Source organism: Polychytrium aggregatum, assembly GCF_025602895.1.
Source record: "Polychytrium aggregatum strain JEL109 chromosome Unknown BJ171scaffold_17, whole genome shotgun sequence".
Lineage (NCBI taxonomy): Eukaryota > Fungi > Chytridiomycota > Chytridiomycetes > Polychytriales > Polychytrium > Polychytrium aggregatum.
In genome coordinates this window covers 448,860-469,964 of record NW_026516219.1, presented here as the reverse complement: position 1 = coordinate 469,964, position 21,105 = coordinate 448,860, and the positions used below count along the sequence as shown (strand labels likewise).

The 21,105-nt window shown below is 59.7% G+C and overlaps 7 protein-coding genes across 7 annotated transcripts; 2 read left to right on the top strand and 5 right to left on the bottom strand.

Annotated features, from left to right (window-relative positions):
* Positions 1–570: 570 nt before the first annotated feature.
* Positions 571–3,095, bottom strand: BJ171DRAFT_423889 (OPT oligopeptide transporter protein-domain-containing protein; the record flags this gene model as incomplete). The annotated part of the gene is made up of 2 exons (XM_053107632.1): positions 571–2,604; positions 2,802–3,095. 2 exons carry the CDS (start codon positions 3,093–3,095, stop codon positions 571–573), a joined length of 2,328 nt encoding a protein of 775 aa, XP_052966965.1.
* A 910-nt stretch (positions 3,096–4,005) lies between these two features.
* On the bottom strand, positions 4,006–5,288 carry BJ171DRAFT_474715 (uncharacterized protein; the record flags this gene model as incomplete). Its single annotated transcript, XM_053108756.1, has 4 exons — positions 4,006–4,496; positions 4,532–4,807; positions 5,156–5,186; positions 5,250–5,288. The coding sequence occupies 4 exons, from the start codon at positions 5,286–5,288 to the stop codon at positions 4,006–4,008; spliced, it is 837 nt and encodes a 278-aa protein (XP_052966964.1).
* Positions 5,289–5,676: 388 nt separating this feature from the next.
* Positions 5,677–6,252, top strand: BJ171DRAFT_474714 (uncharacterized protein; the record flags this gene model as incomplete). Its single annotated transcript, XM_053108755.1, has 3 exons — positions 5,677–5,879; positions 5,914–5,983; positions 6,049–6,252. 3 exons carry the CDS (start codon positions 5,677–5,679, stop codon positions 6,250–6,252), a joined length of 477 nt encoding a protein of 158 aa, XP_052966963.1.
* Positions 6,253–6,435: 183 nt separating this feature from the next.
* Positions 6,436–8,844, bottom strand: BJ171DRAFT_503945 (uncharacterized protein). Its single transcript, XM_053110913.1, has 5 exons — positions 8,675–8,844; positions 8,407–8,428; positions 7,747–8,080; positions 7,269–7,476; positions 6,436–7,083 (listed from the first exon to the last, which is right to left on the bottom strand). Exons 1-5 carry the CDS (start codon positions 8,712–8,714, stop codon positions 6,806–6,808), a joined length of 882 nt encoding a protein of 293 aa, XP_052966962.1. The 5' UTR covers positions 8,715–8,844; the 3' UTR covers positions 6,436–6,805.
* A 449-nt stretch (positions 8,845–9,293) lies between these two features.
* BJ171DRAFT_503943 (uncharacterized protein) lies at positions 9,294–10,613 on the bottom strand. Its single transcript, XM_053110912.1, has 2 exons — positions 10,271–10,613; positions 9,294–9,838 (listed from the first exon to the last, which is right to left on the bottom strand). The coding sequence occupies exons 1-2, from the start codon at positions 10,468–10,470 to the stop codon at positions 9,532–9,534; spliced, it is 507 nt and encodes a 168-aa protein (XP_052966961.1). The 5' UTR covers positions 10,471–10,613; the 3' UTR covers positions 9,294–9,531.
* A 2,939-nt stretch (positions 10,614–13,552) lies between these two features.
* Positions 13,553–16,567, top strand: BJ171DRAFT_474711 (uncharacterized protein; the record flags this gene model as incomplete). The annotated part of the gene is made up of 3 exons (XM_053108754.1): positions 13,553–13,776; positions 14,675–15,679; positions 15,847–16,567. The coding sequence occupies 3 exons, from the start codon at positions 13,553–13,555 to the stop codon at positions 16,565–16,567; spliced, it is 1,950 nt and encodes a 649-aa protein (XP_052966960.1).
* Positions 16,568–18,606: 2,039 nt separating this feature from the next.
* On the bottom strand, positions 18,607–20,000 carry BJ171DRAFT_91004 (uncharacterized protein). Its single transcript, XM_053115987.1, has 2 exons — positions 19,927–20,000; positions 18,607–19,723 (listed from the first exon to the last, which is right to left on the bottom strand). The coding sequence occupies exon 2, from the start codon at positions 19,650–19,652 to the stop codon at positions 18,687–18,689; it is 966 nt and encodes a 321-aa protein (XP_052966959.1). The 5' UTR covers positions 19,653–19,723; positions 19,927–20,000; the 3' UTR covers positions 18,607–18,686.
* Positions 20,001–21,105: the final 1,105 nt, after the last annotated feature.

Below are 21,105 nucleotides of genomic sequence, written 5' to 3'. Positions count from 1 at the left end.
GGCGAAGCTGTTGTCCTGGCAAGCTAACAACGGACGGTGGTTGATGTGGAGCTACCGAGATTGGAGTCCGCTCTTGCATTTCAGAATGCGCTGCTGATGGTGCGCTGGTGCAAAGCCGACTCACTGCAGGAAGCCAAGTTGCCGACACACTCAACCACACACACCGAGGGACGCAGAGACGAATGTTTGAAAAGGAGTAGTTTTTTTTACAAGCTCGGCAGAGACACAAGAACACCACGACAGTATCGAAACAGCCGCATTTGTTGAGCGGAGGGATCCGATCCTTTTTTTTTAGTGTCGGCGGTCCGAACCAGACATAGCTTGAGCAAGAGACAATATAGAAATCCCATTCAGGAAGGGGGGGGGAGGGACTAAGCATTTCAGCGAGCAACGGCATAGAGATGCACACAGATCAACGAGAGCAGGGAAGGAGAGGGGGGATTGAGAATCAGCAGGGACAGGAAAGGAGACCATCCATAGAAGAGCAAAAAGAGGGGAACGAGTATTTTGCTCCGCACAATGAGCGGGCTCGATTCCACACACAACCGATGACTTTCTCGTCGGTACCTTTTACTTGCTGAGGGGGTTACCCATGTAGTCGGTGCCGAAGCAGTAGAAGTCAAGGTTGGCAGCGGGGTTGAGGAGCCAGTTGGGCATCAGGAAACCACCAATGGGGTTGCCATCTTCATCGGTCTGGAGGAAGAGCAGCTGGAGGACACCAAGGAGGGTAGCACCGATACCGACACCAGAGTCGAGAGCGACGGACAGGACAAAGTTGTACTTTTTCCACCACTCGTTCTTGTAGCGGAAGAGGTAGTACTGGGAGACGAAGGCAACGATGAAGGGAACGACGACGAGGACCTGGTTGCCACTCTGGGGACCGATCCACGAGACAAGGATGGGAACGTTGACCAAGTGCCAGTAGGGGTGCTTGTAGATCTTGTTTCCGAGCCAGGGGAGGATGGGGGCGACGAGGCCAACGGGGAAGGCCCAGAGGATGTCGTGGTAGAGAGCGCCGTTGCCGAAGAAGCGGGCAGGGGCGATGGCTCCCCAAATCGTACCGGCAGAGTAGAAGACACCGTAGCCGGCAGCCTGCCAGTTACCCTTACCGACGAGGGGCGAGAGAGTGAAGGAGGTGGCGACGGGGACGCAAACCAGGGCAGAGAGGATGGCGCCGATGACCTGACCAGCAACCATGGCGCGGGGAGGAACCTTCATGTAGTGGCCGATCTTGAGATCGTTGAGGAGGGTCTGGGCCTGGATCATGGTGTTGTAGCCGAGCGACTTGAAGGACATGACGGGAATCATATCACCGGGGACGAGGAGACCCATGATGAACTCGGTCAGGACGTTGAGGCCAATGTACTGGCCAGAGAGGGCAGTGATGGTGGTGAGGGGAATAACGAAGACGACACCGAGGGCAACGGCAAAGAGGACACCCCACCACTGGATTCTGTAGGGAGTGAAGGCACCGACGAGGAGCATCAGGACGGTGGAGGACAGGAAGATGCCGAGGTAGACCCAGTTGCTGACTTCGGGGTAGGCAGCCATGAGCTTGTTGTGGATGTCCTGGTGCTCGGCATCCTCCTTGAGCTGGTTGAGGGCAACACGGGCCTGGCGGACAATGTCCTTGCCGTACCAGAGGGCGACGTGGGTGATGGAGGAGGTGATGGAGATGAAGGAAGTGGCGTAGACAAAGATGAAGGACATGCCGAGATGGACGGGAGCGGCGGTGGCATACTTGACGGGATCAAGGTCAAAGGTGGTGGGGTCAAGGAGGATGCGGCCGCTGAGGCGCTGGCCAAGAGCAGAGCCGTTGAAGAGACCGTTGCCATTGAGGAAACCACAGCCGTTGGGTCCGGGGTGCTTGCAGCCGACGTACTTGCCGTCCCAGACGTTGTTGACGTAGGCGATAGGGACAATGATCCACGACCAGATGATGAAGCCAATGATGACGACGCAGTTGGCCCAGAAGGGAGCGGTCATGGGCGAGACGAAGCCGTTGAACTGGGACCAGTCGAGGGTGAGGGCCAGGATACCAACGCCGTTGGTGGCCGAGCCGAAGATATCGACGAGGCTGTTGGGGTCAGAGTTGAAGAAGCAGAGGAGGGAGATGGCCTGGAGAGCGGGGGCGATGAAGCCAGGGACAAAGTACCAGACGAGAACGCAAGTGAAAGCGATCCAGAAGAACTTGAAACGGGAAGTCTTGTACTTGGAGGTGGAGTCGGCGGACTTCTGGGTCTCGTCGTGGAAGGAGGCGAACATGGCAAGGATACCCATGTTGCCGGGCCAGTACATGGCGGCGGGCTTGATCAGGAACTCACGGGCCATACCAGCGAGGCCGAGACCGAGGCACTGGGTGGCAAGAATCCAGAGCATCGACTGCCAGATCTGGATGGAGGTGTCGTTGAGGTAGAGGGGAGAAACCTGGCCGACGACGTTGTCAATACCGTAGGGAGTACCGGCGTTGGACATGATGTAAATCAGGACGTGCTCCTTGATGGAGAAGGGGCCGGGGTTGAGCGAGTTCTCGACGCCAAAGAGCTTGAAGCGGACATCGGGGAGGACCTTGGCAAAGAAGATACCGATGGGGTACGAGATGATCTGGAGCGTGGGAGGGCAGAAAGGAAGGGGGTGTTAGGGCTCGTGTGACGACAGCGAGGATGGGTCCGACGGGCTCAATCAGGAGGAGGCAGAAGGGCGGCCACATGGACAGCCGGCCATGGAATCGTGGGGAGAGGGCAGGAGTGGAGCGCGGACAAACAGTCCCTTTCTCCCGCAGCACCGACAGGGATACTTACCACAGCGACGTAGGCAGGGACGGTGAAGGCGTTGGTACGGAAGGACAGAATGACGTTGACGGCCGAGGTGATGACACAGAAGAGGATGGCCAGGAACATGGCACGGACGGTGAAGCAGGGCACGGACGGGTCGTCGGTGGTGGGGACGACGGCGCTGATCTGGGCATAGGCGCTGTGGGCGTCCAGCTGCTCGACATCGTCAGAGTCGATGGTAGTGATACCAAGGATCTCCTTCTCCTCGGTGTCGAGCTTGGGAGTGGTGTGGTGGTGCTCCTTCTTGGTGGCCTCAGTCATGGTTGCCAGCGCGGGGGATGGGAAGAGGTGAGGTGGCGAGAGAAGAGGGGGGCCGCGGGGGGGGGAGTACTTATAGACGGCGCCTGGCGATGCCCAACGAGAGGGGGGCACGCCAACGGAGGCGGCACACGGGGGGCACGGCGAAGGGTGTGAGGGGAACGGGAACAGAGAGAAACGGAAAGGAAGGCTGGCGGACAAGGCGCGCGGGGCAAGGGGCCAGAGATTGTGTGTTGGACGGGAAGAGAGAAGGCTGTCAGCTGACGGCGCCGGTTGTCATGGGGGGCGGGGCAGCAAGGCGGGGCGACGCGCGGACCGCACGGGGCCGATCCACCCAGGCGCGGCCGCGCCGTGCGACACTCGGGTGGCGCGTCAGGCCGGCGCCTCTCGCGGCAGCGCCCCCTCTGGCGCGGGCGGGGTCTGCGCTGGGCACAGTGTGGAGTGGGCACTGTGGAGCGGGCACTGTGGAGTGGGCTCTGAGCTGGAGCAAGGGTGAGCTGGATCGACAGCGACCGTTATCTCTCTGCCTATCTCTCTGCCTGTCTGTCTGCATGTCTGTCTGTCGGCCAATCTGTCGGTCGGCCCTTTCATATGGCCACAGCACCAGCCAGGCCCTCCGTCTGTTTGCATGTGACTGCGTCTCGGTCTGGCCATCGGCAGTGGTTTCGCCGCACTCGGTCATTTCCCTCCAACAACACGCTCATTTCGGCTGGTTGATTGCATCGCCGGCAAGGCCAAGACGCAATTCAAGTCGCGATTTGCGACGCAATCCAGGACACATGTTTGCTGTTGACTGACCAGAGTGGTCCGGCTGTGGGACACTGCTCTTGTTTCTGCCCAGCATATGATCGTCGCCGGCTTGCTGTGGTTTGCCTGGTTGTCTGCAAATTTGCCCCCCTTCTTCTCCCTCTTGTCAGAAGCGCGGAGGCTTGTCGCGGGGGTGCCCCTGTTGACCTGAAGGATGCGCCGTCCGACCCACAGCCCAAGCGCGTTGCGCGGCCCATCCCGGGGGCGTGTCACCAGTCGAGCCGCCCTGATGCGCTGTGTCCGCGGGCCACGCAGCTTCGGCGACAAGCCTCGGGTGGCGCGACCTTGCTTCTGCGCAGCCATCTGACCCCTCCCAAGAAGGGTGGCGCTCCGAGCCGATCGCATTGTTTGCCAGCCCGGTCGCACCATCTCTTGCTGTCCAATGAGCGTGCCTCGCCCAGCAAGGGCCCGGCAAGGCCAAGCACGACCGCACCAGGAGCAGCCAGCGCCCCCACCGTCTTTGTGTCGCCCTGCGGTGGCACCTCCCGGGTGGGCTGTCGGGCTGGGCCTGTGTCACCTTCCACGCCAACGCGGCCTGTGCAACGATGGCTCGCCCGGCGGAAAGGCGCTTGCACGGCACCAGCGCCGAGTACAGATCTGCGCGCAAAGTGCCACCTCGCGGCCAAGCGCACTCCGGATCGTGCAACAAGCCGTTCCGCTGTGGTCGCTGTTGTGATCCCGCGCAAACCCGGCTTGCACCAGACCAAGACCGGTCAGGCGGCCAGTCGCCGGTGTCAGCCGGTGCGTCGCGCTTGCAGAAGCAGCAGCATCCCCGCAGATCGCAAAGGAGGTTGGTGTTGCTTGCGGCGGCTGGCGCTTCCGCAAGGGAGGTTGGTGTCCCTCGATCGGATCAGCGGGGGAGGCGGCTTGGCTTCCGAGGAGGCGCGGGATCAGCCCAAGATCAACCCCTTCGCGGGGGGGGGAGTCGCTGACCCGGAGAGAATATTCGCACTGAAGCACAGCCGGGGACATGTGAGAATAAGGAAGGAGCAACTGACAAGATGGACCGCTCCCCTGGTCAAGGTCAAGGTCAAGCCCGACGATGTCTCGCGCACCCCGAGACAGGGGGGGGAACTCTGCCTGCTCAGTCACAGTGATGGTGTGGTGGCTGCCCCGAGATCGAGGCTCTTTCTGCTCCAACCACCAGTCCAGAAGGCACCACTTGGCATGCCAAAGCCAAAGCAGGTTCTTTTCCTGCCGGGTCACGGCTCCACACATTGTCGACTCCCGGCAGAGCGCGAGCATGGAATACTTACTGACATGCCTTGCTCTCTCGCCGACATGAGACTGGCCGCGGATCAGAACGGTCAGCAAACACAATACCAACCAAAGTACCTCCAACGAACTGACCTCCGAGAAGCAAGCTGTGGGAAGCTCTGGGCTAGACATTTTGGATTTGGCAAAGAACCCACGGTTTTGACAAGAATACTTATCCTCATCCCGTTCACCTAAAGAACGGAGCGGCGACGCCAGGAGAGAACGCAACCAGGCTTGGCTTGGCTTGACTTGACCTGGAACTTGGGAAATACGCACCAGACGTCCCCGAGCATTCCTGTCGAGCGAAATCGCACTATTTATCCTTCCATCGGGCTGGACGAACAATCAGAGCCGAGTGGGCCCGAGGTGTGGCAGCTCCATCGTTCCTATCTGCAGTGCGATGGCGCGACATCCCTGTGGGAATGCGAAACTCGCGGACGTTATCAAGTGACTCCCGGTGGCGGCTGCTCAGACCGGTTGATATGAGGCACATTCAGAGACATGCGCGATGGCAATGACAATGGCAAAGGATCGGCTGGTGGTGGGGGACACGGGGCAGGCGCATCCCGTCAAGACAAGCAAATCCCGTCAAGGCAAGTGCTTCCCGTCAAGGCAAGTGCTTCCCGTGGGAGAGCCGAATCAAAACGGTATCCATCAATATCCACTCTCCGCACTCTCCGTGCTCTCCAAACTGTGCCAGCCGGGATCGGAGCACAAAGCATTGTGCAAGTTGCTCATGGCCGTGACTTTTCAGTAGTTTCGGGATCGCCCAGGACCAGGCGAGGGCGGTCGATACCTTCGAGCGACTCGCCAACGATGGCCACAGCGTCAGCCAGTATTAGCTTGGGCAATGTCATCGCTTTGGCATGGGGTCAAACTCGATCACTCAAAGGCTTTCCGCTGGTACAGCAAGTCGGCCGACTTGGACGGCTCGCATGCACGGCGGATAGTTGGTGTTTACCGCTGCAATGAGAGCGGGGTTGCCCTCAACTACGTCAAGGACGTTGACGCTGCGATCGACTGTTACAGTAAAGCCACTGACCAGCGTCTACACTGGGCCGTCTCCAATCTCAAGAACATTGGCATATGGTCCTGATCCCCGGTCGATTGAATATAAACGTACAGCAGCATAGTAGAGCGAACTCAAGCGGCATTATCGGCGCGAGTCGTGCGTTGGAGCCGCTCGCGAAGCCCAAGGAACGTATTGGACATGCATCCGCAGAGACGGGGGATACACCGGCGGCACAGACACACCGCTCATGGTCGTTTGCTGTGTAACTACAGCGAAATGGGACTCTGTTTCGCGATGGGAGTGCTGCTTGTTTCTGGATATTGAACCGACGCCTATCTATCGCACATCATGAAACCAAACACAGCACCCTTGATTTCCACACTGCTGCACGGCGGTACTGCTCTCCGATCAGCATGTCCAATATTTAGTACCCGGGCTGCACAGTCCGAAATGACCGTGTCGAGGCACAGTCCCACGGAGAGCCAGCTCGGAGGTCAGGAACGTTGACACAGCACATATGGCTTTTCTTTCTTCCTATTACACAGCCATTGTCAAGTGGTCCCTGCAGAAAGAATCGATGCGGACGAAAGATGAAGGGGTGGGGAGTGGTAGTTGGGAGTGGAAGGACAGGGAAAGCTCAGCAGTACACGGGCTTGATAGGCCGCTTGGCACGGACAGTTTGATAGACCTGTTCGGCATCGACAATGTAGGCCTGCTGTCGCTCACGCAGTCGCTCACGGATGAACTCGAGCGGATCGTCCAGTCGCTTCTTGAAGGGCTTTTCGCGCTCCTGAAGGGTCAGCTGCAGAATCGAGCTGACAATGTGCGGCGTAGAGCCATAGCGACCGCGGCCTCGGATAAAGTTCTTGGTCAGTTTCTCAGAGAGAACGGCCTCGGGCTTGACGTAGGCCTCGGCTGGGAGGGGGGACAAGAAGAATGAGGGCATGACGTCACCCGTCCATATCGTCGTTAGAAACAGGGCTCAGGCATGGGGATATGCCCGAATCGAGTGCAGATGGCCAGCAAGTCACAAATGATAACGACAACGACTAGGATGGGGCAAGCTAGCGGGAGTTGAGGGTGTGTATTTGCAGACTCACCGATGTAGGTTTTGTTCAGATCATATCCCTGTTCTTTGGCGAGGACAATGGCTTCGGTGATGCACTCCTTCATCTTGCGGGTGATCGGTTTGCGGTACCACTCGATCTGGAGGAGGGCCTGGTTGAGTGTAAGGCCTTTGACGTCGTCGCAGAGAGGAATGAAGCGAGTGTACTCGACATGGAGATAGTTTCGTCGGAAGGTGAACACCTGAACACAGAATGACATCGTGGGAAACGCATGATTGCATTGAAGCGACGAGAGGATACCATATCAGAATTGCGCGATGATTGGAAATACTGGAAGGAAGGGCGGCGTCACTGCATCCGGAACACATCGCGACTGTAGCTGTATCGAGGCCATCCAGCTTGCAGCAAACGATCCGTCGCATCCCGGTGGTTCTGGCGCGGGGGGGGGAGGCATTTTGATTGCACACCCTTGCCCGGCAGAGTCTGGCCAGCAATGTGGACTCGGACCCACCTTATCACCTCCATCGGCTTTCAGGCGCTCCAGGAAGTCACCGTAGACCTCTTCGGCACGTCCACGGACCCGAGGAAGGCTGGGCTCGTTCAAAGCCTCCTTGGCCCTCCAGAGCGACTCGATGTGGTCCTTGCTTCGTTCGTAGACGGTGCTGTTGAGATCCAGAGTAGCCAGCTCCTTCTTTATCCGGCTGTAGACCTGCGGACGGGAGGAGTCGGGCTTGACGGGCTCGACTCGCTCGCCCTCGAACGGCGGGACGAACCGAACGTCGTCGACGGAGAAATCCTTTGTTGCGGTCGTGGAGCTGAATCGCGACGAATATCCCACAGCGGCACTGGAGAAGACCGAGGGCAGTGGTGGCGATGGCAAGGATGAGAGCAAGTCAAATCGTTAACCCAGGTGTCTGGAGTGATGAAGGAACCTGAGAGCGCTCCCAATGCCGACCCTGACGGAGCCATATGGGGGGAACGGTTCAAGAAGCGATAGGTGTATGACTCGAGTGCCTGCGCTCTCGATCCTCCACGTCTGATGCATTGACCACGATGGGACTCAAGGTCACCGAGTTTGCGAAATGCCCGAAAGATTGCTGCGGATCGAATGGCCACTCGACACGAGACTCCATCCATTCGCTGCGAGGGTTTCTTTTTCGGCACTAACTACCTTGATCCAGAGACTCGGGGTGCTGGTGCAGCAGGAGCAAATGAGCAAAAGCGTGAGCACACAGAATCCGATCAGAGCCCAGGTCGTCGCATCGGCGCAACCATGGACCGGCGATCCGTCGGCCGTCGGCCGTCGAGACACAGCGCCCCACTATCCGCTTGGATCGTCAATAACAGAGACAAACAGCGGGACTTGAATCCAGGATACGCAAGCAGCGCATCTATCCAACGAAATTTGGGGGAGGGGAGAGGATGCGCGAATCTATTACCCAGAGCTGAGAGCTTCGTTCGGAGGGCGTGCAGACTCATTGCAGTGGTTTGAAGGCGAGGGGGAAAGGAGATCGCGGCGAAGAGTGGCGAATTCGAGGATGGCCTCGTTGAGAAGGAAAGCTTGCGATGAGCAGTCGTCCAAGCCCAGCGATCACGATCGGCTCTGAACGCATCCACGGCGATCGGGGATGTCTGCTCCATGCAAAAAGTGAAAAAAAACGGCCGTGCACACGTGACGCTGCCCCGGATGTGGCTGGCTGCGGGATGGCTGGCCAAAGCATGGCTGTGGGATGGCTGGCTGCAGGTTTTGGGAGCGCGATCCAACAGCCGAACGGTGATGCCGGGGCAGCAGCAGCATCAGATCAACAGATATGGGTCAACGTATGCCGTATCGGGGTGCCATGGACGACGGGCGGCGGGCCGCAGCTGATCCCAGAGCGATGCAGAGGTCGAGGGCGGTCGGGCACAGGCATCATCCGGAATCGTGGAGAGGAGAATGTGTGCAAGAACACGACAATGCATGCATGGGCATGGACTCGATCGGATGCAGTGCACCGACAGAGGATCGTCTCCCGTGGTACACCAAGCGATGGGTAGACCGATCGCCGTTTTCGCAAATGCCGTGAATGGAGGAGCGAGCTATATTTAGGTAACGAATGGAAAAAAAGATAGAATAAAATAAAAAAAAAGGGCGAAAACTCCAGGCTAATGATCGGGTGGCTTCTATGGTTCTTGTATCTCAGAGGGAGGGGGAGCTGTGTGTATCGATGGATGGTCGAGTGGAGGAAAATGCCGAGACCGACGGATAGGAGGATCGTGGGCTGAGGGTGAGAGAGGATGGGGAAGGAGTGGGCGTTTACATGGCAGCAATGGCGGCCAACGAGGCAATGACGGCGCCAAAGACAGAGCCCGAGAGCATCGATCCGGCGCTGGACTTGGTGGAGGCAGCGGGGGAGGCAGCAGCGCTCGAGCTGGAGGCGGGAGCACCGGTCGAGGAGGGAGCAGCCGAGGAAGAAGTGACGGTGACCCAGGGAGCGGGGTTGGGGAGCTTTCCGTCAGTGGGGAGACCGGCAGCGGTGCAAGCGCTGATGATTGCGGGGTTGACGCTGCCCTGGAGAGTAGCGGTGAGGTTGGCGTCGTTGGGGCAGAGGAGATAGCAGTTCCTACAGAGCCGAGCCGAAAAGCGGTTGATACGGTGGATGAGCGATGCGGATCAGTTGCGAGATCTCGATATGCCGACAGCTATTCCAGCGTCAAGGGCATGCCACAACGGTGCCAGATGAAACAGAGACACAACAGAGCGCCGGAGATTCTGGCTGCCCGAATGAGTACACAGGGCCTCGGGTGTCCAGGCGAAGCGGCTGATGTTGGCTGATATCCAGGACGGCTTCGATGTGGAGCAAGCCAAGACGATAGACGTGGTATCCACAGCCGCAGCAAAAGCGGCCGTGGGAGCCAGAAGAGCCCAGCGCCGTCGTGTTGGTCGCAAAAGCACAGGCTATCTTCCCACAGCGAGCGAGGCAAGGCTCAGGGAAAGTGGCATGCAAAGGCGGCCTGCAGACGCTCGTCCGGACGAGATCGTCCAGCATACTCACTTGAGGTTGGACTGGTAGTAGCAGAGGCAATCCTTGTACAGGGTCTGGTTCTTGGGAGCAAGAGGCTCGCATGTGCTGGTCTCGAACTGCTGGACGCTGGTGAGGCAGCCGTTGAAGCTGACCATATCGCAGGTGGTCTGGGCGAGGACGGAGGCGGAGGCAGCGGCCAGAACGACGGCAGTGGTGGCAGCGAACTTCATGATGTCTGGAGAGGCGATAGCAGGAGGAGACAGGAGAGACAGAGGGAAAGTGTTTGGCGCTGCCAGAGGGCGAGACAAGAGGCGGTTTGGACGAGAAGGAACAGGGCAAGAGGCAAGAGCGGGGTTGGGTCTTGGGTTTAAAGACGAGGTGGGGAGTAACGGCAGGGCAGCACAGGAAGGAAGGGAAGGACAAACAGAGGGTTCTGCAGAACGCGAGCGCGATGTGGCGCGCGATCCGAAAGAGGCAATGGAGAAGCGCGGACGCGGGGCAGGCAAGAGAGTTGCCACAGTCTCTGTGGCGGCTGCGAGCGGGGAGCGTGATTGGCAAGCCGGCTGGATTGCACAGCAGCTCCCCATTGGACTGTTTGCCAGCAGAGCCCAGTCGACTGTGACTGCTGCTGGTGCTGCTGGTGCTGCTGGTGCTGCTGGTGCTGCTGGTGCTGCTGCTGGTGCCAAAGTTGCACTGTGCGACTGCATCAGCGGCGGATCTGCGGTCCACGTGGGACACAGCCCACACAAACTGCAGCAGCCAGTGGCGCACGAAGCCCTGGCCGCACACGCGCGACGCGCAAACAGCCGCGCGGGACCGTGGCGGTGCAACATCGGGGGCCTGATTTGGGGCGCCCGTTGCCGATCCGCCAATCAGCAGGCGGCCATGTGTGGGCGGCTCTGTTGGTGGTGGTGGGGGGCAAACAGTGCTGCGCGTCGAATCGAATCGGATCGTTCTCTCGGGCGCTTCTCTGGCTCGGCCGTGGTGGTTGCTGTTGGTTGGCTGGGTTGTTGATAAGTTGTGTCAATGGTTGGTTGAGTCAACTGGTTGGTTGTCGGCTGGGTTGATTCATGGTGGAGATCGCAGTCGCTTCATCCAGGCCGTTGCCCTCGCCATGCCCGATTCGAAACCCACAACGCAGTCCGCTCACTTGAGAGCGCTCGTCGATATCGATGGAGTCGGTCAGCGACAAGGATCGGGAGAATGATGCCGCTGATGACCGATATCAATGCCGATGATGCCGCTGATATCACTGATGACTGATATCAATGATGTTTCCAATGCCTTTGGGGCTGCCGACAAGCCCTCTTGCGACCCTTGCCCTGGCATGTCCGCCCTGCCAGGCCCGCCCCCATGAAGGGCGTCCTCGAGCGACATGGCAACCAGCCCTGCGCTGCAGCTGGCAGACAGACAAGCCCGCCGTGGTGCAAAGAGGCAAGAGCGCGGCACAGCAAAGGGCAGCACCGCGCGCAGCGCCCGCAAAAGCCGCGCATTGGAACAGCGCAAGGGCTTCCCCGGCAAGCGGGCCAGCTGACAACGCGCCAGCAACGTGGGCGACAAGCCGGCCAGAGCCAAGGCGCCGCTGCGGCAGCGACAGACCCATGCCTCTCTGTGCGAGCTTGCGACAAGGCGCCGGGAGCCGAACGGAAGCCACAGCAGCCGACGCGACAAGGGAGAATGCTGGCGCGGCCGGCAACGGTTGGACAACACAGAACAGGGTTGGACGGACAGGGTGCCCTCAGCGGTGGCTGAACGGCGAGAGCGCAGCGAGATGGAGGCGAGATCACAGCGGCTGTGCCGTTGAGGTGCCAGAGGGGAGCGAGAGAGCGCCAGCGCGGCGGCACGGTTCCGGGCAAGGTTGGCCACAGACAACAGAGTTGTGTCTGTCGGGTGGATGCTGTTGTGGAAGCAGAGCAGAGTTGCGTGGGTCCAACAGCAAACAGTGCAGCATCGAACGTTCACGGGACGACGCCGCGTCATCAGCTGGCGGATGAACTTGTCGCCCTGGAGCGAGGGCGGCTCTTTGGGCAGCCAAGCTTCAATCCAGCCGACTCGCTGCCACAGAAACAGCAGTGGCAGCGCCAATGCACAGCAACAGCAACAGCAACAGCAACAGCAACAGCAACAGCAACAGCAACAGCCACCGCACTGCAGCAACAGCTACAGCACAGCCCGGCTGTTCCGCGCACATACAGGCAGCCGTCCTTGCCTTCCCCTGGCACAGATCCCACTCGCGCACAGCCGCCCCCCGCCCCCGCGCACACAGCCGGCATATGACTGCGTCCGGCACAGCGCCGCCGTCCGTTCTCCCAGCCATGCGTAACAAGCCGGCCCTGTACACCCTTGCCCCGCCCTCTTGTCCGCCCCCAAGGCGCCCCCGCTGCCGCTGGGGCAATCGCCGCGCTGCCCTTTGCTGGCCGCCCTTGCCCCAGCCATCACAAAGCGTGCGCAGAGGACCCAGGCCGGCGAGCCCAGCCACGACGCGGCCGGCCAAGTGTTGGCTCGAGCCGCATCCTCGCCCTCGCTCCGCGTCGCTTCTCGCCAGCGCCACTGTCGCGTGCTGCGCTCTGTGCTCTCGCTGCCGGCCTCGCTGCTCGCCGCGAGACGACCAACCGGGCGGCTTCTTTCGTCAAGTCTTGGATGGATTTCTCGGCCCGCCGTTTGCCTGCCTGCTTTCCGGAGCACTGGGCCGCCTCTGCCTCCATCTTGCTCGCTCGAGATCCTGTACATATTGCCCTGCCGGCGAGATCGTGCGCGCCTCCGCCTGTCCTCTTGCTGTTCGCCTGCTGTCCCGCTCTGCTGTCCATGTAGGTGCTACTGTCGGCCCCGTCTCGGCCCGGTCGGCAGGCCAACCTGCTCGCTGCATCTCTCCTGCTGCATCGCCTGCTACAACTTCACTGCATTCCATTTGAAATCAACTCTTGGCTGCTTCAGCCTCGCCGCCTACTGTCCCTGCTGCCCCCCGCCCATGTGCCCGGTGGCCCAGCTCGTCGCCATTGCCGCTGTACTCATTGCATTGTCCTGCTCCTCTTGCCTTTCCTCGCTCGCACCCACCTCGACTTTCCCATCGGCTCAACTTCGACTCCGACCACCACCCGCCCGTCTCAACCTCCAACCCGTGTCCCGCCAACGATTCCTGCCGTCGGCCTATCTGGCCTTCGTCTTGCCTGCCGCCTTGTCTCCTCTTGCAGCCATCCTTGACCTGGTCTACCTTTGCCTCTGCTCTGTAATTGCACATTTTCCAGCCACCACGCCCTTTCCCAGCGGCCGTCTTTCCCTCGTTCCCAGACAGCCAGCTGCCCCTTTCCCCCAATGGCCTTCCATACGTCCGTCTCGCAGCACCCGAGGATCCTAAACACTTCCGAGAATGAGTACTCTGTCTCGCCCCGCCCCGGCCACGGCAGCGACTCGCCAGCCATCAACTCACCCGCTTCCTATCGGCGGAAGATGTCCATCTTTGGATCCCTGGGCAAATCGCTGAGCACAAGTTGGGGCCGTCCGCTCTACGGCAGCTACTCGGCCCGGTCTCTTTCAGAGTGAGTAGCGTCGCTGTTGTCGTTGTCGCCACCACCGTTGGCATGTATACCCTTCGCCATCAGCCAACGAGTGGGCCTGGATTAGCTGTCGTGCAGTCTGGGCCTTGGGCTCGTCGGTCGCCGCCGCTCCATGCTTTCCAGCTTCCTCGGTCCCCAGAAAGAACGTGCATGGTTGTCGGACCTTGCGAGGAGACGCCTATTTTGGGCTGCCAGCATCCCCCACGGTGTCTGAGCTTTGAGCTCGATGTTCGGATACGGGCCTCCTCCGCCAGGACGCTGCCCTTCTCGTTGCTTCTGGGAAAGCGCCCTGCCACTATCCCCCGACGCCGGCTGCTCGTCTCGGCTGCTGGCTGCTGGCCGCCCCACAGGCGGGTCCAATGACCGCTGCAACCGGACATTTTCTAACCGAGTCGTTTGTCTCTTGCCCTGTTTCCCGCCGATTTCCTGCGCCTCCCCGCACCCCCGCCCGATCATCATCCCTGCTGTTCCACCGCATCGATCGCCCCTCGGTTCCACCATCGGTCGCTCTGACGTCGCTTCGATGTCGTGGCTGTCGCTCTGGTATCGTTGCCGTTGCTTGTTTCTTGGCGTCACTTGTGTTCTCGACTCCGATTTCGGCGTCCTTCATTTGCCTGCCGACTGTCCGCTTGATGCTTGACTCGTCTCCCTCGGTCGCCTGCGGTCTCTCCGTGCACCATTTCGCAATGTGCCATCCACGTTGATCCGCTGCGCACGACCGTCCTTTTCTCGCATTTGTCTGCCGCTGCGCTTCTTCTTGGTCGTCTTGTGATATCTTGCCGCATCATCGCGGCTGCTACCCATGACTCACCTGCATACCGGTGGCGTTCCCATGGCCTGATCGGATTTGTCATCACGAACGGCCTGGCCTGGTTTCCAGGATCTTCCAGTTTGCGCCAAAGTCGCCCGGCGTCGATGCATTCTACTCTGCCCTCGATCACGACAAGTACTGTAAAGACTACACCTGTTGTGGACTCAATCTGGAGAATCTTCACGATCTTGTACAGCACTACGAGGACTGCCACCTGCGGCCAGAGGAATATCACCCCGACGACGACGAGCTGCCCTTTGTGATCGATGATGATGCCGATATGGACATGGCCAGCAGCAGCAGCACCCACACGCATACCAACCCGCTCGCGACCTCGCTCTCGCGGCACCACCGCCATCCGCTCTCGCCACAGTCCAACCGCCATGCCCATCGGAACCACCCGACATCGATCAACCCCACAGCCATCTATGCCGACTCCAGCACCCAGTCGAGCCAGTCTAATCCATCGGACCGCAAGCGGTTGGCCTCGAGCTACAAGGCCACCCCGCGGATGCAGAAGAAGAACCGCTTCGATGACATGGTCTGCGACGATGCTCCCACCCTCCTGCCGCCGACCTTTGACGGGCCCACGGCCTACATTGCCGACCCCGATGTCGAGGACATTGAAATGTCCGGCACCTCCCCGACCACATCAACGGCGCCACCGACAACCGTTTCGGGTCTCTCGGATGCCTCGCATCTGTCCATGGTCCACTACGAGGTCAAGCTCCATGATCACAACCCTGGGTCCGGCATGGACTCGTCGTCGTCGATGGGCGGGGACTCCTCGTCCATCCAAACCATGCCCTTCCAGACGACGGCGCCCATGCCCGAGTATGCGCCGTCGATCGAGACCCCTGCTCCTGCTCCTGCCCCAGCCCCGACCTCGCCCGTCTCGAGCGACATCGAGAATGAGGAGGTGAGCAAGGACGACCGCCCGCACAAGTGCAAGATTGCTGGCTGCACCAAGGCATACAAGAACCCGGGCGGTCTCAAGTACCACATGCAGCACGGCCACTGCGAGGACACGGGTGATCCGGAGATGAACCACATCATCTCCAAGCCTTACCAATGGTGCGTGCGTCCCGACTGCTTTCGGCACATTTCCCCGTTGCCCGATTGCTGCTATCTGGCTGTACCGCCCGCTTGCCAGCGTCTCGTCGCGCTGCCTGGCTCCGCTTTATGCTCGCGTCGTTTTCACTCGCTAACAATGGCAACTGTGGCTCCGTCCACGTTTACAGCAGCATCGCCGACTGCGGCAAGCGCTACAAGAACCTCAACGGCCTCAAGTACCACATTGAGCACGCCCACATCTCGCTCCTTGGTCCTCCCTCGGCGGCCAACGCCCAGGCTGCCATGGCCCCACAGCCGCCTGGGCGCCTTGATCTGTCCGGCCTCCTCGCCCACTCAAACGGACTCATCAACGGCCTGCAGACCAGCAACTCTGGTGGCATCCCCGGCCAGCCCAACATGGCCCTGGGCAAGCCCCCGATCCTTGGCCCAAACAACGTTGGCTTTGCTCCGCGGCTCGGCGGGCTGAGTGCCCTTGCTCCGTTTGGCGGATTCCCGCCGGGGGCCATTGCCATGCCGGGCGGTGCTCCCCCCGGAAGCGTGCCCATGAATGGACAGGCGGCTTCGGTTTTCAGCAACCTGACATCGCGGCTGGGCCTTGCTGGCCCAAGCGCCTCTCCACTCGGCTCGATGCCCTCGACGCCGGGCCAGGCCATTGGCTCGCGGCCCACGACCCCCGCGTCCAACGCCAGCACTCTCGGCACCAGCCTCTCGAGCGTTCCGCCCAAATCCGCTTCGGCAAGCACAGCGTCGCTGCCTTCCATGGCAGCCGTTCTCAATGGACAAACCCTGTCGACAGGGCATATGCAGCCCAAGAGCAGTGCAATGTCGATGGGCCATCCGCCCCACGCCGAGCCCACCAAGCCCCAGCAATCTCTGCTCATGAAGTAGAGCAGTCGCTGCCAACATCTGGCCTGGCTCACTGGCTCCCTTGACCAGCCGATGTGAGCGCTGCGAGAGGGACTGGCTCCAGGGCCCGCGCTCGTCGTCCGCAGGTCGGTCAGAGAACAGACACATGCGGCAGGAAGTCGCAGCGTGTGTACATGCTGCGTATCCACGGTCCGCTCCTGCTCCAACGGCGCTGCCGTCGTCATTATCGCTGCCGCCCTGGCTCTGTCACCTGTCTCGCTTCGGTCGAGCCCCTCCCCTCGTTTACCGCATGCTCGCCTGCTCCAATTTGACCGGCTTTCAGCTGGCCGCCCATCCTTCTATCCCTGTGTATGGCGCCAATGCTTTTCAAGCACCGTCGCCCATCTGCAAATGCAGTCGGCTCGGGTGCCTCGTGAGCTCTCTCTCTCTCTCCCTCCCTTTCCTCCGTCGCAAATCCGACCCATCCGATCCTCGTCGGACCCCTTCGTCTCTATATTGTGTATGTTACTGTACTTTTTTTTTTTTACTCACGCTCTCTTGCTGCTATTTTCACTCTTTTCTCTCTCTCCCACTTTTTGGAAGGCCTGCTTGTTATTCCAATATCCAGAAAGAAACGGGACACCCCGAATTTTTGGTCGTTGATCAAATACTTTGTGTTGCCTCAAAACATCGTGTGCTGGCTCATGACCATTCTGTGATGCGGTGCTACACTGCCATTCGTAGCCTGAGAAAAGTTGCCTCCTTATTCAGTGTGTGTCCGACGGAGAATGAATGATGCATCGAGCCCAAGGGGTCAAACATTCGTCAGGTACTCTGAGCGAGCCCTTCCACAACGCCAAGTCAAGAGGAGCATGAAAGGAGGGGTATGGAGTTTGTGCCAAAGCCAAACAATCCACCGCCCACGATCCATACAATCCAGGCACCAAACAAGATAAAATAATAATCAAGAAAGGAAAGAAAAAAAGAAAAAGAATAAAATGAATATGGTGAGGAAAATCAAATAAATAACGGCAAATGCGGGATCGGCCGATGGGCTCGGTCTAGGACGTCAAAACTTGGGCGAGTCATTCAGTTGGCGTGCTGAATGTTAATCGGGGGAGGGGGAGCAAAGCAGGCGATTAAGGTTAGGAACACATCAACGACAATGGCAACCCCCCTGTCTTGGCACGCCGTTGCCGCTACTTCCCCCCCCTGCTCATTGACTCACCAAGATCCACCAGAGAAGCCGTCGCTGTTGTGAGAGGCTTTTGGCTCGGGATTCAGGCAACTTGGAACGCTAAACAGTGACCGTGGTATCAGCGACGACGATGTGGATCCTGTGCATAAAACGAAGCTGGGGAACAGTTTTCTGGGGTTTGAATATTGTGACTATTTTTTTCAAGAGTGCTGAGGGGGGGGTCTTGGGAGGGGGGGGGATGTCTCGGTGGTCCTGATTGTATTTTCCGAGGGGCGTTACTTGGTATTCGTTTCTGTTGTTGATCCAGACAATTCGGTGGGCCATCCATCATGGCAGAGGAGGCATGTTCCCGCCAGCGCCATGTCCAGTCAATAGCGAGGCAATTTCTCGCATGGGCCGCATGGTGAGTGAGTGGGCGTGAAGTGAGCGTGAAACGAGGGGGGGTGGGTGTGGATGTTGGAAGGAGGAGTTCGAGTGTTGATTCGTGACGGGGCTGTGCGAGCAAGTGGGATGGATGTGCAATGGGTCGACGGACGAGTGTTTTGCGGCGCGGGGGACAGTTGGGGCTGGGGGCGGAGGAGGAGGGAAAGGCAGGATATCGGCGTTGTTCTGGACCAGCAGCGCTGATGGGCGTTAAAGATATACACGAGAATAAGTGTGTGGAAAGAACGGAGGGGGGAGGATCCTGTGGATTCAAGCTGGCCAGCTTGATCTTGGAATCAGAGAGAGAGAGAGAGTGGGAGACAAGAGTCGAGAGATCAAAACAATACTTGCTCAGCAGACGACCGCGGATTGGCTGCTGAAGCAGGGTTGACTGGGTAAAATAAAGTAAAAAATAGCATAATGCGAAGGGAATGAGTGTGTGTTTGTGGGATTGCGGGAGGAGATTATGTGGACTGACATGGCCGACCATGGAGAGCAGGGGGGCTGGGGATGGGGATTTCTTTCCTCCCCGTTGTGGCGCTACGACGAGCGTGTGAAGATGCGCGGGATCATGGATGCAATCTTGGACTTTTTCTTGATGTGGGCCATGCGTTCGACATAGTCCTCGTACGAGTAGCATGTCTCGAGGTCGGCATCGGCAGCAAAGCGGACCTTGAACTCTCTCGAGGCCAAAATCAGGTCCATTTCCTCGAGGATCGAGAGCACGGCCGTATCCGAAGAGGCCTCGTCCAGGCCATGGACTGGGCACATGGGGTTTGTCTGGGCAAACACACCGGCGCTGGCGAGCCGCAGCGTGGCCAGAGAGGGCGATACCAGCAGGTCGGCAGCGTCCAGGGTAGCCGAGGGCAGCGAGAGCGGACACGAGCACTCCTTGGACAGCGAGGGCGAGTTGATGTGCATCGAGCCGTCGTCGCCGATACGGGTGACCTTGCGCGACAGGGGAGTCAGCACCGGGCTTGAAAGGGACGAGAGCGAAGGCGAGCAGCCAGTTTCGGCAGTAGCAGCCGGCTCCGAGGGCGAGACAACCACGACCTTGGGGCACTCTATCGAGGATGGCGATGCAAGCTGCGAGACGGCAGAGTCCTTACGGTCGAGGGTGCGATAGCCCTCTTTCCATGCCTTGGTTTTGAGAGCGAGCACCGACAGGTACGCTTCGACCTCGTCGTCGTCAATAGGCAGGCTGCTGTTGCTCGAGTTGGCATCCTCGGGGACGTCGTCCGAGTCGCTGTCGGAAGAGTTGTCGCTCAAGCTCGAGTCGTCGTCGGGGACGCCAGAGGCGGGGGTCGAATCGGCGTGGTAGTCGTAGTGCACCAGCGGCTTAATGGGACTCATGAGGACGGCCGTCCGGATGAGCCCGATATCGGAGGGACGACGCTCGAACTTGGGCTTGGCCTGCAGGCGCCTCCGAGGGCTATGCAGATCCGAAGCCATCATGGACTGGATGGAAGCGGTGTCGGTGAGCAAATCAACGCTGGAAGTCGACATGGCACTGATGCGAGTGGAGAGATTGGACAGGCGAGTGCGCGGACAATGTCACTGGGATCTGGACGAGAAGACTGGGTTTGTTGACGCCAGGGGTTGTTGAATGTCAGTGCTCTTGCTCTTGCTCTTGCTCTTTGCAATCACTGTCTCGAGCAGCCATGGCGGGAGAGCGGTTCGACAGGATGGCGACGAGGGAGGCAACCGCAGCCAGCAAAAGCCAGGAAACAGTTGAGCAGGAGCAGAAAATTGTGGTGTCGCAGCCAGCAAGCAGATTTACCTTTGAAGTATGGCGGCGAAAAACGGCAACGAGCTGGTGGGGGGGAGAGAGGCGGCACCAGGACAGAAAAAACGAGAAAGAGTGGGGCGGGATCCTGGAGCCGGGACGAGGGCGGATGGCAGGGACGGACAAGACGGGCTGGGACCAGGGCAGACCGAGAGAAGGAGAGTGCGGCAAAGGTCTGTGGCGACGATAGACCGGCAACGACAGGCTGGCAGGAATGATCCGCAGACAGAAGACGATGCAGGATGAAGTTGGGTTGCGCAGTGTATTGCGGGAGGCGACGGACAGCGGGAGGCGATGGAGGATGCGACAGCGACAGAGGGAGAGGGACAGCAGCAAAGGCGGACAAGCAATGAGATCGGAGGGGATGAGGATGCCGGAGACGGAGCCAGAGATGGGGCCAGAGACGGGGCCGGCTGGGCTGGGTTGAGTTGGGATGGGTCGGGATGAGGAAGGTCGGTTGCGGATCAGCTTTGGACGAACGGGAGCGCCAGGCGGGTATCTGCCGACTCGGTATATATACGATGATGGCCCCCCCCCCAAAAGCCGGGCGCGGCGACACGCACAAGCAGGCCGAGCAGGGCCGGGCGTGGCAAGGCCAGAGCCGCGAGGGCCGCTGAGCGACTTTGAGCGGGCGGCGCTCAGCACCACTGGGGGACGGGCCTGGGGATTGTCCGCGGGGGGCAAGGACTGCGATGCGAGGGACAGAGCGGCATCGACAAGCGATGAATCGATAAAGTGCGGCATCGACAGGAGATGAATCGATGAAAGCGATGGTTAGCACATAGCAAGTGATAGCAATTAGCACATAGCAAGTGACAGCAATTAGCACATAGCAAGTGACAGCAAGTAGCGAGTGATAGCAAGGGTATCGCGAGGCGAGCCAAGCAGGCAGAGCCAAGACGAGCAGCCGATACCAAGTTGGCACTAAGCCGATACCAAGTCGACACCAAGTCAATACCAAGTCGATATCAAGTCGATACCAAGTCGATACCGACTGAGCACTGCCAACAGCACCGCCAACAGCACTGTCGTTACCACTATCACCAGCACCGCCAAGCAAACAGCGCTGCCAACGGCACTGTCGCCGTCAGCACTCGCTCTGCGCACAGCCCAATCCTCGTGACCGGAGCCACGCTCGCTTTTCGCCCCCACTCTGACTGCCGCGCGTCGCTT

What these genes read in the sequence shown, in the direction of transcription:
- BJ171DRAFT_503943 (XM_053110912.1), bottom strand. Translation starts at nt 10,470, where the DNA reads ATGAAGTTCGCTGCCACCACTGCCGTCGTTCTGGCCGCTGCCTCCGCC. An exon ending in TACTACCAGTCCAACCTCAA is followed by an intron (nt 9,839 to 10,270) that starts GTGAGTATGCTG and finishes TCGGCTCTGTAG; the next exon opens with GAACTGCTATCTCCTCTGCC.
- BJ171DRAFT_91004 (XM_053115987.1), bottom strand. Translation starts at nt 19,652, where the DNA reads ATGTCGACTTCCAGCGTTGATTTGCTCACCGACACCGCTTCCATCCAG.
- BJ171DRAFT_503945 (XM_053110913.1), bottom strand. Translation starts at nt 8,714, where the DNA reads ATGAGTCTGCACGCCCTCCGAACGAAGCTCTCAGCTCTGG. An exon ending in AACGAAGCTCTCAGCTCTGG is followed by an intron (nt 8,429 to 8,674) that starts GTAATAGATTCG and finishes CTGCTGCACCAG; the next exon opens with CACCCCGAGTCTCTGGATCA. An exon ending in TCTGAACAAAACCTACATCG is followed by an intron (nt 7,084 to 7,268) that starts GTGAGTCTGCAA and finishes CCCCCCTCCCAG; the next exon opens with CCGAGGCCTACGTCAAGCCC.